At 44.7% G+C, this 16,814-nt stretch overlaps 2 protein-coding genes across 2 annotated transcripts in view; both read left to right on the top strand.

Annotated features, from left to right (window-relative positions):
- The window catches only part of LOC122541484 (zinc-binding protein A33-like), a 162,704-nt gene that overhangs the window by 46,946 nt on the left and 98,944 nt on the right, over positions 1-16,814 (top strand). The window lies entirely within an intron of this gene.
- On the top strand, positions 5,302-16,330 carry LOC122541486 (zinc-binding protein A33-like). Its single transcript, XM_043678296.1, has 6 exons — positions 5,302-5,910; positions 6,047-6,142; positions 6,228-6,461; positions 12,010-12,032; positions 12,129-12,244; positions 14,575-16,330. The coding sequence occupies exons 1-6, from the start codon at positions 5,500-5,502 to the stop codon at positions 15,117-15,119; spliced, it is 1,425 nt and encodes a 474-aa protein (XP_043534231.1). The 5' UTR covers positions 5,302-5,499; the 3' UTR covers positions 15,120-16,330.

Below are 16,814 nucleotides of genomic sequence, written 5' to 3'. Positions count from 1 at the left end.
AGTCTTCTTTCTTCAGAGACAGAAGGTGCAAGCTACAAACCTCAGTCCAGAAATGCTTTGAGTTGGAGACCAGAAATCCAGCTCCACATTCTGGGCTGGATTCCTGAACATTCTGCCTGTTCATTTTCACTCAATCCGTTGCTTCAACTATCTCCATTTCTGCTGATGCTTTGTCAATAATTCCGTCCTTTAGTAAAGATTGACATCAAGTCGTCAACACGCCCTTCTCATGTCTTGTGCCTCAAAGATACATTACTGTCCTTGTTTCCAATTGGATCCATCTCCACGACTTTCTCCCTAATAATTATTTACATATCAGTGAAAGATTTTGTTCTGTATTTTAGGAATGCTGACATTTAATCTCATATTCTTTCCCAATCAGTAATATTTCCATTATTATTTGTTCTCGCACATGGTAGCGTCATCTAGATGCCACTTAAAGATTCACCTGACATGCATCATGCACCCTCTTTTTCTGCAGTACCATGTCCTTATTTCCCTCATCCTTCAAGGCTTTCATTTCCCAATATTTTCCCCTTGTTGGAATGTACTTACATCTGAAGCTCCTGCCCAAAAAGTACCCACTGCTCTGTTCCAATTTGCTGATCAATCTTTGGCTAGTTCCCCTCTTATTCTGTCGTGTTTAGCTGCTTCAGCATTGGCCCACCTCTAACTCTGCCTCTGCCAATTGCTGGAGATGGCTACCTCTACTTCTGTCTGTTTCTGTTAGGGCTGCTCATGACTGTGTTGCACAAAATAGTTGACGGCTGCCCATGGATAATGTGACAGAACATGGCCGACTGTAGTTAGAACACTTAGGGACTTCACAAGTCAAAGAATAACAGCTCTGTGCATAAGAGATACACAACACATTTCTTCTGCAAGGTCAGCTGCAGTTCTTGATGTATAATACACAGACAAGAACATTCACACTAAGCTCTGTTGAATTATTTTATCAACCTGTTACAACATTAAGAGTAGGTTTTAGTTAAGATTCTTTACATAATCATAGATATGGCCTTTGATAAGGTGCCTCACAGGAGGATGCTGAGTGAGGTGAGGGTCAATGGCATTCGAGGTGAGCTACTGGCATGGATTGAGGATTGGCTGTTTGACAGGAGGCAGAGAATTGGGATAAAAGGTCCTTTTTCAGAATGGCAGCTGGTGACAAGTGGTGTCCTGCAGAGTTCAGTATTGGGGCCATTGCTGTCCACTTGATATATAAATGATCTGGACAAAGAGACTGGCGAAGTTCACCGATGATACGAAGTTAGGTGGACAGGCAGGTAATTCTGAGAAGGTGGGGAGGCTACAGAAAGATTTGTACGGTTTAGGAGAATAGTCCAAGAAATGGCTGATGAAATTCAATGTGAGCAAATGTGAGGTCTTGCACTTTGGAAAAAAGAACACAAGCATGGACTATTTACTAAACGGTGAGAAAATTCTTAAAGTCAAAGTACATAGGGATCTGGGAGTGCTAGTCGAGCATTCTCTAATGGTTGACTTGCAGGTTGAGTCCACGGTTAAGAAAGCAAATGTAATGTTGTCATTTATCTCAAGAAGGTTGGAATGTAAAAGCACTGATGTGCTACTGAGACTTTATAAATGGTTAGGTCCCATTTAGAATAATGTATCCAGTTTTGGGCCCCACACCTCAAGAAGGACATACTGGCACTGGAGCATGTCTAGGGGAGATTCACACAGATGATCCCTGGAATGGTAGGCTTAACTTATGATGAACGACTGAGGATACTAGGATTGTATTCATTAGAGTTTAGAAGGTTAAGGGGAGATCTACTAGAAACTTACAAGATAATGCATGGCTTAGAAAGGATGGATACTGGGAAATTGTTTTCATCAGGCGGGGATACGAGGACTCATAGGCACAGCCTTATACTTATAGGGGGTCAATTTAGAATGGAAATGAGGAGATATTTCTTCAGCCAGAGAGTGGTAGGCCTGTGGAATTGCAGCAGAGGCCAGGATGTTAAATGTTTTCAAGGCAGAGATTGATAAATTCTTAATCTCGAAAGGAATTAAGAGAGTGCGGGTTCACTGTTGTTGAAATGCCCATCAGCCATGATTGAATGGCGGAGTGGACTCGATGGGCCGAATGACCTTACTTCCACTCCTATTTCTGATGGTCTCATGGTTTTGTACAGATTCCAAAGTAGCTATAGATTGACTTATACACAAAAAGATCACCAAAAGTTTTAGAGAAAAAGGTTTAAGCCAATTTCAGACAGAAAATGTGCCCACCTCCCTCCCCCCCCCCCCCCCCCCCCCCCCCCCCCACTATATTCAAAAACGTGGCAGGAGTGGGATGTGGGCTGGTGAGGACTATGGACCTGATAAGGGAGTCCCGGAGGGAATGGTCTCTCCAGAACACTGATAGAGGTGGGGAGAGAACTATATCTTTGATGGTGGGGTGTTTGGAAGTGGCAGAAGTGGCAGAGGATGATATGATGTAGGTGGAGGTTGGTGGGGTGCAAAGTGAGGACTGGGGGATTCTGTCCTTGTTGCGTTGGGATGGGTGGGGTTCAAGGGCGGTGGTGTGTAAAGTGGAGGAGATGCACTGGAGGGCATCGTCAACCATGTGGGAAACTGAATACATTCAATGTTTCCAACTTCATGCATCAATTCAAGAAATCAAACTGCATTCATTCAATGAATCCAACTTCATTTGTTCCTTCAATGATTCGAACTGCATTCATTCATTGATTGAATCAAACTTGACTCATTCATTCAGTGAATCAGTCTGCATTCATTCATTTAATTAACCAAAATCCATGAGGTTGATGATGACCTGCAGCGTGTCTCCATTTCACACACGACCGCCCTGGAACCCCACCCCTCCCAACACAACAAGGACAGAAACCCCCTCCCTCCCGGTCCTCACATTTCATCCCACTAACCTCCGCATACATCACATCATACTCCAACAGTTCTGCCACCTCCAAACGGACCCCACCACCAAAGATATATTTCTCTCCTCAGCCCTATCAGTGTTCTGGAGAGACCTTCCCCTCCATGACTCCCTTGTCAAGTCCACGCTGCCCACCAGCCCACACCCCACTCCTGGCACCTTTCTATGCAATCACAGGAAATGCAAAACCTGCTCGCACACTACTCCTGTCACCTCCATCTAAGGCCCGAAGTGATCCTTCCACATCTGTCAGAAATTTACCTGTACCTCTACCAACGTCATCTACTGCATCTGTTGCACCCGATGTGATCTCCTCTACATCAGGGAGACAGAACGCTTTCTTGCGGATTGTTTCAGAGGACATCTCTGAGACACCCACATCCACCAGCCCCACCATCCCATGGCTAAACACTTCAACTCCCCCTCCCACTCCATCAAGGACATGAAGTTACCACCTGATGCCTGGAGGCAGAATGCCTCATATTCCACCTTGGGACCCTGCAACCACATGGGATGAATGTGGATTTCAACAGCTTTTTCATTTTCCCACTTCTCCATCCACATTATCCCTGTCCCAATGCTCCAACTCGGCACTGTCCTCCTGACCCATCCATCACTCCCCCCCTCTGATCTATCACCTTCTCCCTCACCTTCATCTACCTATCGCTTACTCAGCTACCTTCCCCCCCACCCCACCCCACCCTCCTATTTATCTCTCAGGCCCCGGCCCACAAACCTCATTCCTGATGAAGGGATTGTGCCCGAAACGTCAATTCTCCTGCTCCTCGGATGCTGCCTGACCTCCTGTGCTTTTCCAGCAACGCACTCTACGCTGCACTAGAGAGCCAATTGCAGAAAGATAAGCTGGTGCTGCTGGCCAATAGTACCAAAGGAGTGGGTGTGGGGAAACCTGTGCAGTCTAAGTTTGAACTGAATACAATCTGAAGATTTTGTATGCCTTTTTGCTGTATGCTGTAACTGTGCTGTAAATCAGACAAATAAAAGTCACCTGAATCTACCACTGGACTCGGACTCTCATTAGAAAATATGAGATCTTACATCTTCATGCCCCAAAGCATCAAAATCCCACTGAGCAGCACTGCTTATCGGAGGCAGGAATATAATGTCAGGAAAGTTCCTGATCCAGAATTCCAGAGTCCCAGAGCCTACCTGGCCTTGTGTACATTGAATTACGAATGATAAAAAAAAAAGTGAGAGGGGCCTGGCTTCTTTTCAAGTTTATATTCAAAGATGGTAAAGGCTCCAAGTAACCAAATCCCCAAGGACTGAAATTATAAAGAGAGCACAATTGTTGAACCGTGTTAATCTAATGTACCAGCCAGGACTTCTCCCCTTCGTTTCACCCCCACCAAAAGGTTCGCAACTCTCAAATATATATTCTAGTGTGATAATGGACTATGCAGAACAGGAAGCTCTGAAGATTGATTCCTGATCTGTGTTAATGTATTGAACATGGCTACGCAGCCCCCAGTTTGAAGGAGGTCGGGATGTAGCCTAAAAAATGCAGGGGGTTTCTGATTCTCCTTCATAACCTGACCATGGGGGATTAGGGCTCCTGTGATGGGAGGTGCGCAGTAACTAACAACATTACAGAGTAAACCATCAGCACCCTCAACATACCATTCTACTGCCTGGATCCACGCTGGAGCAGCTCTGTCTCCTCTTGTAAGAAAGTATGCCCTGACTTTGAAAAGGGCAGGATCTCTTTAAGAGATCCAGGCGAGCTCTGTATCATGCTGGCCAACTATGAAGCTGGACCCTTACTCAGTGTATAGCCAGTTTTTCTCAGGAAGCATCACCAGACTCAAAATATTAACTCTGCTTTCTCTTCATAGATGCTGTCAGGCCAGCTGAACTTTTCCGGCAACTTCTATTTTAGCAGTTAATATTGTAGTTCACACTGGGCTGCATGTTGCAGTTAAATGACCAGGCAGTGGGAATTTTCCATGTTACCTGCCTCAATGGGCCGGGGCAGGGCCTCTGTTCTGAAGCAGGATCACTGAACTCAAAACATTGACTTCTGCTCTCTTTTAGCAGATGCTGTCAGACCTGGTGAGTTTCTCCAGCAATTTTTGTTTTGTTTCAGATCTCCAGTGTTCACAATTCTCTGTTTTATTTATGAACAATGTCTTTCAAAACTAGAATCAACACGTTTAGATTCTGAATCGGGATCTTACACATTATTCCACCAGAGAATGAGTTCAGTCTGGAGATGAGTGCAATCAAATCTCTCTCCCCACCCCTCAGAGCCTTTCCCTTCCTCTGTCCAATCCTCTGCCTCCAAACCTGTGCCAAATCTGCAAACTTCGCATGGACTTTCACCTGGGTTCAGTTTTCGCCCTAATGTTGTCATACTCTCACCGTTTATCCTGTCTACGGCCCTCAGTTTTGCTGTTTGTTTAAAAAAAACAATAAAACTGAGGAGAGCTATATGAATAATTTGTGGAGTATTGCAGGAAACCACTTTATGAAGTTGCTGGACTACAGGAATTCACCAGCACAGTCACATAGAAACTGAAAAGGGCTAGGACCAGGAAATTCTGAGTGTGATCATGGATTCCAGTCAGCAGTTCCCCAGTTTAGACGAGGATTTAATTTGTCCCATTTGTCTCCATTTCTTCACCGAACCAGTTACACTGGATTGTGGACATAACTTCTGCCGCTCCTGTATCACCCAGAGTTGGGAAAAGAAGGAGATAAACTCCTGCCCGGAATGTAGACAGGAGTTCCCAGAAAGAAACCTCAGGGTAAATCGGACCTTAGCGAGTCTGGCCGAGAAAGTCCGAACATCAAGTCTGAATCCACAAGAGAAGGAAAGTAAACGTCACTGTGAGAAACATCAGGAAGAACTGAAGCTGTTTTGTGAAACTGATAAGAAATTGATCTGTTTGATTTGTAGAGATTCCCGGGAACATAGAGAGCACCGCTTCATCCCGATTAAAGAAACTGTTGACATCTACAAGGTAAAAGAAAACAGATTTCATTCCCTAATTATTTCATCACATTTTCAGCGTCTAACGCTTTTATTCTGTTGTTACATTTATTGTAATTACTATATCCCCTGTTAAACTTCTTTTTAAAATTCTCTCCAAACCCCAGGAGAAAGTGAAGCGTTCCTTTGATTCTCTAACAAAGAAAAAAACAGCCTTTACAGAAACTGAACTGAAACAGAAACGGAAGATTTCCAAAATGAGGGTAAAGTTACTTCGCGCTAATTCTGCCGGATCTGGCTTTTTTTTAATGGTGAGACATTAATTATGTTTCATATTTCATTTTATAGAAACTAGTGAACAGTCTGCGCAGCCATATCAAATCCGAGTTCACTAAAATTCATCAGTTCCTCAATGAGAAAGAGCAGCGTTTACTCGGAGATCTCAGGGAAGAAGAGGAGAAGGTTCTAGAAGCAATGGAGAAAAATCTTCAAGAAATTCAGAAGAATTTAAATTCTATTCAGGAGAATCTCTCAAAGTTGCAGAAACAGATGGAGCAGAAAGATGAAGTGTTATTTATCGAGGTGAGGCGTTATATTCCAGTTTGATTCAGCGAAAGTTCTCAGTCACAACGTGATGGGTTCAGATTGTGAAAGAAATGCAGCATTGTCCCAACAATTCCAAACTAGTTTAAGACATTTGATTGTTTTATCCATCCCAAGGCAGATTAGCTAATGTCACTCAACTAACAGCCTCATACAATATTTACAGAATCCCAGGAATATATGTCACCGCCCCAGGGTTTGTAAGGTTTTTGTTTAGTCCGAGTTTAACATACTCCTAAAATTCACATTGCAATCAAGGCGTATGTCCCTGCATGAGCAGCTGGCTGTCTGCTTGCTGAATGTGAGAATGACAGGGGTCGGGGGAAGGGGTGTGGCTTTCAATCTCATAAAACAGCTGGGTATGGAAAGTTAAAGGGTTAAGATTCTGAATCTCTCAAAGTTTGGGAGAAGATTTGTAGCTCGGGTGCTCATTGTTGTGGTTCTGTTCGCCGAGCTGGGGATTTGTGTTGCAAACGTTTCGTCCCCTGTCTAGGTGACATCCTCAGTGCTTGGGAGCCTCCTGTGAAGCGCTTCTGTGATGTTTCCTCCGGCATTTATAGTGGCCTGTCTCTGCCGCTTCCGGTTGTCAGTTCCAGCTGTCCGCTGTAGTGGCTGGTATATTGGGTCCAGGTCGATGTGTTTGTTGATGGAGTTTGTGGATGAATGCCATGCCTCTAGGAATTCCCTGGCTGTTCTCTGTTTGGCTTGCCCTATAATGGTAGTGTTGTCCCAATCGAATTCATGTTGCTTGTCATCTGCGTGTGTGGCACAAAACTCTACATAGGACAAACAGGAAGACAGCTAAGGATCCGTATCCATAAACACCAACTAGCCACGAAATGACACAACCAGCTATCCTTAGTAGCCACACACGCAGATGACAAGCAACATGAATGAAGCGGCAGAGACAGGCCACTATAAATGCCGGAGGAAACACCACAGAAGCGCTTCACAAGAGGCTTCCAAGCACTGATGATGTCACCTAGACAGGGGACGAAACGTTTGCAAGACAAATTCCCAGCTCGGCGAACAGAACCACAACAATTCTGAATCTCTTCCCAATGCCTCTCTAACCCATTCAGTTCCAGTTTGAACAGAATTGGTACAGGATATGGGAATCTAATCCTCTACCAGGAGGTGGTTTGACAATTTAAATAGTACATTGTGGTTCTGTGTCTCATGATTCTCTACACCATTTCCAACTCCGATTGGCAAGATTTCCCTGAGCTGGGGTAATGCAGTAAGTAAAGAGAGGTGAGGACTGCTGGATCCAAGGAGTGAGTGTCAGCCATGGCAGGAGGGTCAGTGCTGAGGGAGTACTGTACTGTCAGAGGGTCAGTACTGAGGGAGTGTTGCACTGCCAGAGGGTCAGTACTGAGGGAGTGTTGCACTGTCAGACGGTCAACACTGAGACTTTGCCGCAGTCTCACAGACCCAGTACTGATGGAGTGCTTCTCTGTCAGATTGAGGACAGAGGAAATTTTGCAGTCTTAGAGGGTTAGTACTGATGAATTCTGCACTGTCAAAGGTTCATTACTGAAGAAGTGCTGCCATGTCAAAGGTTTCAGTCTGGAATGACATTTTTTTTCTGTTTTTATTTATTCACTCATGGGACGTGGACACCACTGGGGCCTGGCCAGTGTTTATTGCCCATCCTTTTTTGTTCGTGAGAATTTGGTATTGAGCTACCTTCATAAACTACTGTAGTCCTTGTGCTGTAGGTAGGTGCACAATACTGTTAGGGAGGGAATTCCAGGATCTTGACCCAGCAACAGTGAAGGACTGGTAATATACTTCCAAGTCAGGATGATGAGTGGAATGAAGGGAAATTTGCAGGTGATGATGTATCTTCTGCCATTGCCCTTCCAGATGGAAGTGGTCGTGTGTTGGAAGGTACCAAACATAGAACATAGAACTTTACAGCACAGGAATGGGCAATGTTATTGACAAACATGACACTAAATTAAACTAATTCTTCCTGCCTGCCTTTTGGTCCATATCCCTCCATTCTTTGTATATGGGTATGCATAGCATTCCAGATTCGTTCCACTGTCTGTGTAAAAACTTGCCCCTCACATCTCCTTTGAACTTCCGCAGCCCCCCCCCCCCTCCCCCCACCAACCTTCAATACGTATCTTTTGGTTTTAGACATTTCAACTCTGGGAAAAGGATTCTGACAGTCAACCCTATCCAAACATTTCAGTATTTTATAGACTTCTATCAAGTCTCCCCTCAGCAGCCCCCCTCCCCCCCAGAGAAAACAACTCGAGTTTTTCTTGTCTCACCTTAAAGTTTACACACTCTTACTGCCGTGCTTTTCCAGTACCCTCCCAAGCCCTCCATGTCCGTCCTGTAATGTGGTGACCAGAAATGAATGCAATATTCTAAGCATGACCAAACCAAATTCGAAAAAAAGCTACAATATGATATCCTGACTCTTTTACTCAGTTCCCTGACCAATAAAGGCAAGCATGCCATATGCCTTTTCTACCACCCTATCCACATGTGTGCCCACTTTCAGGGACTGGACTAGAAGCTCAAGGTTCCCCTGTATGTCAATTTGTTCAGGGTCCTGCCTTTAACTGTATACTTTTCCTTAACATTTGATTTCCCAAAATGCATTGTCTCATATTTACCCAGATTACACTTCATCTGCTATTTTTCCACCCATTTCTGCAACTAATCCATATACTGCTGTACCTTTTGACAACCTTTCACACTACCCACAACTCTATGCAACTTTGTACCATCTGCAAACCCATCTACATTTTTATCCAAGTCATCAATAAATATCACAAGCAGCAGAGGTCCTAGTACAAATCCCTGTGGAACATCACTACTCACAGACCTCCAGCCTGAAAACACCTCTTGACCATTACCCTCTGTGTTCTATGCGCAAGGATCTTTGGTGAATTTCTATACTGCATCTTGATGATGATGATTTATTGTCACTTTTACTCTGCAATAAACAACCCAGTTAAAAAAAACAGTGAAAATCTTTACAATCAGGCACTATTTGAACATTCTGAGAATAAAAAGGTGAAGCTGAAAGAATGTCTACCTTCATTCCGACATCTCCACCATGGGGCCTGAGCCAGAGGTTAGATTAAAGTGGTGCTGGAAAAGCACAGCAGGTCAGGCAGCTTCCGAGGAGCAAGAGCATCGACATTTCGGGCAAAAGTCCTTCATCAGGAATGGAGGCAGGGAGCTCCAAGGTGGAGAGATAAGTGGGGGTGGAGTGGGGCTGGGGAGAAGGTAGCAAAGAATACAATAGGGTAAGGTGGGGGGAGGGGAAATGAGGAAACTGGTGAAGTCCACATTGATGCCCTGAGGTTGAAGTGTTCCAAGGCAGAAGATGAGGTGTTCTTCCTCGAGGTGTCTGGTGGTGAGGAAGTGGTGGTGAAGGAGGCCCAAGACCTGCAAGTCCTTGGCAGAATTGGAGGGGGAATTGAAATGTTGGGCCACGGGGTGGTGGGGTTGATTGGTGCGGATATCCCAGAGATGTTCCCTGAAGCACTGTGCGAGGAGGCGTCCAGTCTCCTCAATGTAGAAGAGACTGCATCGGGACCAACGGAAACAATAAATGACATTGGTGGATGTGCAGGTGAAACTTTGACGGATGTGGAAGGCTCCTTTGGGGCCTTGGATGGAAGTGAGGGAGCAGGTGTGGGCTCAGGTTTTGCTAGCCCTGAGCCAACCTGTGCTGGACCCATCAACGTTGGATTCACTACTCTTCAAGTGTCATCTCTTCAATGCAGAATGGTGCCTTTAATGCAGGGTTGCATTCTCGCACCTGCTGAATTTAATGTGGAAGTCCTGCCTTCTCAATTATACCTCTCGCCTGAGGTGTCATGACCCTCAGCTTAAATTCACCATTAGCTTTGCCTGGTCCAGCCCAACACTCCTCTGACAATATGGGGATTTCACTGTCTTTGCACTATTATTTATTTCTGCCATGAAGGACTGTTGCACTGTCCCAGAGTCCGTGCTGAGAGAGTGCTGCACTGTTGAAGTGTGAGTGCTGTGGCAGTGCTGTGTCTTCAGTGGGTCAGTACAGAGGGACTGCTGCTGCACTGTTGGAGGGTCAGTCTTAAGGAAATGCTGCACCTTCAGAGGGTCAGTACGTGGGGACTGCTGCGCTGACAGAGATGTAGGTTTTCAAATGGGATATTAATCTAAGGCGCCATGTTTCTGCTGTGCTGGATGTAATAGATTCCTTGTCACACTTTTGAAGAAGAGCAGGGAACTAATCTCAATGTTCTGGCCTGTATTTATCCCACAGTCAACATCACAATCACAAACATACTCTCTAGTCAGACTGCTGTTTATCGGGGCTTCCTCTGCACAATTGGCTCTATGTTTCCCACATTCAAACTATGGCAACCTTTCAAGTTGGCTGTAAAGTGCTTTGAGATATTCGGTGATGGTGAAAGGCAGCAAATAAAATGCACATCTTTCTTTCCAATCACTTGACTCAATCCAATGACAGCCCCACAGACCCTATGTGATCAGACATCAATCCTCAACACTTTCAATCTCATCCATTGCCTGCCGCATGAGATCTCCATTTTTACCCTCCTGAGCCCAGTTATTTCATTTTCCAGCAGTCAAAACATTCCTTGAGGGCCCAGACATCCTCACACCCCTGGCCTCTGACCATGGATCCCCTGAAATATCAGAATCGTCTGGCCTCTGAAATTATTTACCGACCTCCAATGCCTTCAACTTCTACCTGTCACCAACCTTCTACCCCGTGGTTACTCTGATCCCTCTGGCTTTTCATTGCACACAAATCTACTCGAATTCCAGTCCCCAATTCTCAGCACTCACCCATCCCCAACAGTGAGTCTCTAACCCATTCACTCCTTCCAGTCTCCTCTTCCCCTCCCCCTCAATCCCAGCTTCTGATCCCTTAGGCTTCTGATCTGTCACTCCTTTGATCTAATTTCTGATCTCTCCCACCCTGCTATCCCCTGCCCAGCTATAAGCTGCTGCTGAAACTCTCTCTGCCCCACAGCCTCCCAGTGTGACTGGCAGTGCCCAGAAACAGAGAAATAAACTGATGAAGGAGCTGATGAAGGAGCGTCACTCCGAAAGCTAGTGTGCTTCCAATTAAACCTGTTGGACTATAACCTGGTGTTGTGTGATTTTTAGCTTTGTACACCCCAGTCCAACACCGGCATCTCCAAATCTTGTCTGTCACTGGGATTGATAGGAATATCCAGGATCTGACAAATGATCAGATATTTCAGTCTTTCCAGATGATCCCATCCAGTCAGTCTGGAATTATTCTTGCACAACAAAGCACTGTATCTTTCTAGATATGTGTGACAATAAATAACATATTACCAACGACTCATTAGTGTTGCACTATCTGTAGTCTTTATTTTAGTAACAATATCTGTCTCCCTGTGTATTGGTGGCAGAGAGAATGGGGCATTCTCAGCAGCTTGCAACAGTTTGTATTATTGTTGCTGTTTGAATATAGACAGTCTCTCAACTCGGATTTGTGTCTGATTTATTACAGGAGGAAGCATCTAGGAAGAGGAGGTAGGACGAGCTTTTTACTGAAACTCTGCACAGTGAATTAAAGTAAATTAGAGATGCCTTCAAGTCAATTTATAATCCAATGTTTGATATTCACAGGATTAGTGATGAAAGTCATAAACTGTCATTAGCAGATGGTACTCTGATGATCGGAAAGTTCACTGGCCCTTTGCAGTACACAGCATGGAGAGAAATGATTGATGTCATTAAACCTGGTAAACCACAAATTTGTCCTGATTTATGATTTATTATTCATGTATTTGATGAGTGAATTAGATTATATCTGAAATAGTATCTTGTTGGGCTTAGTAGTTTCCCAGGATCCCAGTTAAAAGTTACTGAATGGATTTATTAAACCCGGTAAATCTCAGTTTTATTTTCCTGATTTATAATTAGGGTATTTGATGACTGAATCATGTTATATCTGGCAGAGTATCTTGTTGGACTGAACTATTACCGAGGAGCCCAGCTAAAAGTGACCCTGACTGGAATTAAAGTGTTGCTCAGACACCAGATCCCCTTCTAAAAAGCATCACCAAAAAAACCTTCACCTCATAAGCTCCCTGGACCTGAGCTACACACAGAGCCCTGAGTGAAGCTCTGCCTCTGAAAACCTGCAATACTTTGCAGCATTCAGCAAGAGACATTCTGTCCCCTTCCCGTCCCCCCACATCAACCCATCACCTTTCCTTCCCAATGGGACCTTTCCTCTTCCACAATACAGCATTCCCCTGATGGAGCTCTGCCTTGTGTGTCCCACTCATGACCATGAATAAGGTGGGGACAGGAGGCCTGGGAATGAAGCTTTGTCTGTCCCTGCTGAGGGAGGGGAGGTGCTGGGGAATATGGAGTCAGCTGGTGCTCACTGTGGACATGAGGAGAAAGCTCTGGATTGTAACTCAATTTCTGAAAGTGTCCCCAAGGATTATTCTCAATCGTCCTGAGGAAATATTCCACTCTCCAAGACAAGTGTTTTTTTTTTGCCTAAGTGACAAGGATGTTCAATGAGGATAGAGCAATAGATGTTACTTTCATAGATTTTAGTAAAGTTTTCCACAACTTCCCTCATGGTAAGTTCATTGAGAAGATTAAGATGCATGGAATCCATGGTGCCTTGGCCTTTTGGATTCAGAATTACATTGCCCATAGAAGACAGTTTAATGGTGGAAGAGTGCTTTTTGGGCTGGAGGTCTCTGCCTTGCGCTGGGACCTCTGCTGTTTATGATTTATATAAATGGCTTGAATAAAAACATAAATCGGTGCTTTAGAAAGTTTGCAGATGACACAAAGGTCAGTGGAATTGTGAATAGTATAGAAGGTTTTTAAAGGATAAAGCAGGATGTAGATCAGTTGCAGATATGGGTGGATAACTATCAGATGGAGTTTAAACGGAGGTATTGCACATTGGGAGATCAAAGGTAAAGGAAAGTGTGATGTGGAGGTGCTAGTGTTGGACTGGGGTGGGCAATGTCAGAAGTCACACGGCACTTGTTATTGTCCAACAGGTTTATTTGAAAGCACAAGCTTTCAGAGCGTAGCCTCTTCATCAGGTGAAGTGAGATAGATGCACACAGACACAGAATTTATAGGCAGAGAGATCAAAGGCAGAGAGAGGAAATGATCATATAAATGGTGTGCGTGGAGTGTCAAATAATAGGTCTCTGCAGATGATCAAAAGTGTCAGATGATGGGAGTAAAGTGTCAACAGCTGAATAACAAGTGAAGGGATGACCTATAATCCAGCGAAATGAGGTAGAGAGATAATTACAAATAATTCAAAACAAGCTGGTGCTGGAGACAAACCAAATGATTGGAATAACATGATAGAAATGAGTTGCATGCTGAAGGTCTAACCAAAGTAATAAGTAATCCAAAACTGAACAAACTAATTAAGGTAGACAGATCATAACAATTTATCAAAGTGGTGGTATCATGCAGGACAGTAAGGAATAATTGGCAGATACCGAACGGTATGGTGGGGTCAGATGTAGTGCGACATACACCCAAGATCATGGTTGAGGCTCTCTTTATGGGTATGGAACTTGGCTATCAGTTTCTACTCAGTGACTCTACATTGCTGTGTATCTCATGGTTGCAGTGGAAAGTATGCAGAGTAAGTATACAGTTAATGGTAGGACCCTTAACAATGTTGAAGTACAGAGGGATCTTGGGTTTTGTCCATAGCTCCCTGATAGTATTCAAACAAGTAGTATATGGTCTGGAGCTCACTCTACAATCATTGAGAAGCCCAAGGCTCTGAGGGACACAGGATTCCTTGTATTGGGTCAGGATTGAAGCAGGAGACAGGGGACTGAGGAAAGGTAAAAATAAAACATAGTGTGTTCCCAATCCCTGCTCAGCTCTGACCGGGTTGAACAGGCAGAGTGATCCCAGGATGGTAAACCCTGATTCCAATAACACAACCTGGAGTCATTTAATACACCAGAATTTCTGGGAATCCCTCGAGTTACCTCATTAGAAAGGAAAGAGTTAGAATAAAACTTAGTAAGATGCTCAGTTACTGACTGTTGTTTGTATCTCCCAGTTCCAGCCTCTCTGACCCTGGATCCAAACACAGCCCATCCTGATTTTGTCATGAATGAGGAGCGGACCAGTGTGAGACTCAGAGACAATGACAGCTTTCTCGTTCGAACCCTATACAAATTGAAGAGGTTTGATCCCTCCCTCAGTGTCAGGGGCTCAGACGGATTCACCGCAGGAAAACATTACTGGGAGGTCCAGGTGGGAGATGGAATTTGTTGGGCTGTGGGAGTGACCGAAGAGTCTACGCAGAGACAACAGGGATACATCCCGGACTCTGAGGCTGGATTCTGGTACCTGTGGGGCGATCGCTTCGGTCGTTATTTTGTCGTTAGCTCCCCGTCACAGACCCCACTCCCCCTGACAGTAAGACCCTGGAAGATTGGCGTGTTCCTGGACTGTGAGGGTGGACAGGTGTCATTTTACAATGCGGACAACATGTCCCTTCTGCACATTTTCACCCAGACTTTCACTAAGAGAATCTTTCCCTTCTACCGACCAGGGCTTGACAAAAAACCTCTGAGAATCTGTGGGATGAAAAGTCACTGATAGATCCATCCCATAATGTCACACTGGGTCTGAGCTTCCAGTCTTCAGAGTCAGAGACAGGACTTACCCAGAAAGTTATACGTGACCCATGATCCCTGACCCTCTAACCCTTGAACCCCTGACTACATCCCTGACCCAACTTCAATTCCTGACATTGGCTTCACCCTCAACCCTGGCTTCACCCTCTGACCACTGATGAGGAGATGAAGTGTTAGTGAGCTTTCCTGCTCCACCTTCAATCTGAAGGCGGCGACTGCCTGATAAGGACTGCCCCCTGTCTCCAAGCTCCCGTTAATGGGCTTTATTTCCAGGGTCTGGGAGGTCACCCTATGTCAGCATCACATGATGGCACCTTCTCCCCAGTGAATACAGGACAGCTACCTCAGATGTCAGGGTGGTCACCTCTCCCCTTGCCATCATTTCAGCTTGAGCTCACCTCTTAGCTTACCTAAAGCTGAGGGTCATTTGTTAATCCCTACCAGATGCTTGTATTGATGAGAGGGGACAAGGTACTGTGCTACTAGTTTAGGGATGGAAATCTGAATCAGGGAACCTGGACATTTCTAGGTAGGGTGAGTTTTCTAGAGAGAGAAAGGAAATAGTTTTTCTGCCGAGGTGGCCTCAAGCTATGTCCCATAATTCCATAAGGATTGTATATTCATTCTGGAAATGTATTATTTATTAAAGGATCCATTTCTTACACAGGGACTAGCTTCACATAAATGCTTATTAATATACAAATATTCTTGTCAATGTCTCAGAGACAAAATCAGGGATATGATGTATTTTCTCTGTTTTTATCTTATCAGAAAAAGAAGTATAACTATCACTTTGCACAGAGTAATGTCATTGAATAATGTCAGGAAGATGATTTCTGCCAATTATTATGTCATCTCAGTTATATGAATATACATACCATTCATAATTTTAGTATTGCTAAGCAGAATCTTAGACACTACGTTAGCAATAACGTAGTGTTATGAGAAAATTATGTTTTCTTTCTTCTGCTTTCAAGGAGCATATTTTTAGTTTTGAAAAAGTGAATCCCACTCACTGTAGCAAGGTTATATTTTTAAAGTTGTTTGGGATCTTGAACAGCCAGGTTTAAATATTCAGTGAGAAGTCAGAACATGTGACATGTAGCTAGAGTGTGGTTCTGGATAAGCACAGCAGGTCAGGCAGCATCTGAGGAGCAGGAGAGTCAACAATTTGGGCAGGACCCTTCATCAGGTGTGGGGAGGGGGAAGGGGGCTGAAAAATACATTGGGGGTTGGGGCTAGGGGATAGGTAGATGGGATAGTGATGGCGGTGTAGGTAGGAGGTAATTGTGATAGGTCAGTGGGTGATAGGTCAGTGGGAAGGGTGGAGTGGTTAGGTAGAAAGGAAAACGAACAGGTAGGTCAGGTCAAGACAGAGGTGTTGAGTCGGATGGTTGGATATGCAATGAGTGGGGGGTGGGGTGGGGGGGAGATTTGGAAATGGTGAATTCAATGTTGAGACCACGTGGTTCTAGGCTCCCAAGGTGGAAGATGAGGTGTTCCTCCTCCAGTTTGCAGGTGGCCTTGTTTAGACAGTGGAAAAGGCCCAGAATGCCATGCCATGGGGGCAGTGGACGGAGGGAGGTGAAATGGATGGCCACCAGAAGGTGGGGTTGGTTGGTGCTTACGGACCAGAAGCGTTCCGTGAATCATTCCG

Source organism: Chiloscyllium plagiosum, chromosome 37 (assembly GCF_004010195.1).
Source record: "Chiloscyllium plagiosum isolate BGI_BamShark_2017 chromosome 37, ASM401019v2, whole genome shotgun sequence".
NCBI classification, from domain to species: domain Eukaryota; kingdom Metazoa; phylum Chordata; class Chondrichthyes; order Orectolobiformes; family Hemiscylliidae; genus Chiloscyllium; species Chiloscyllium plagiosum.
This window is presented reverse-complemented; position numbering and strand designations above follow the sequence as displayed.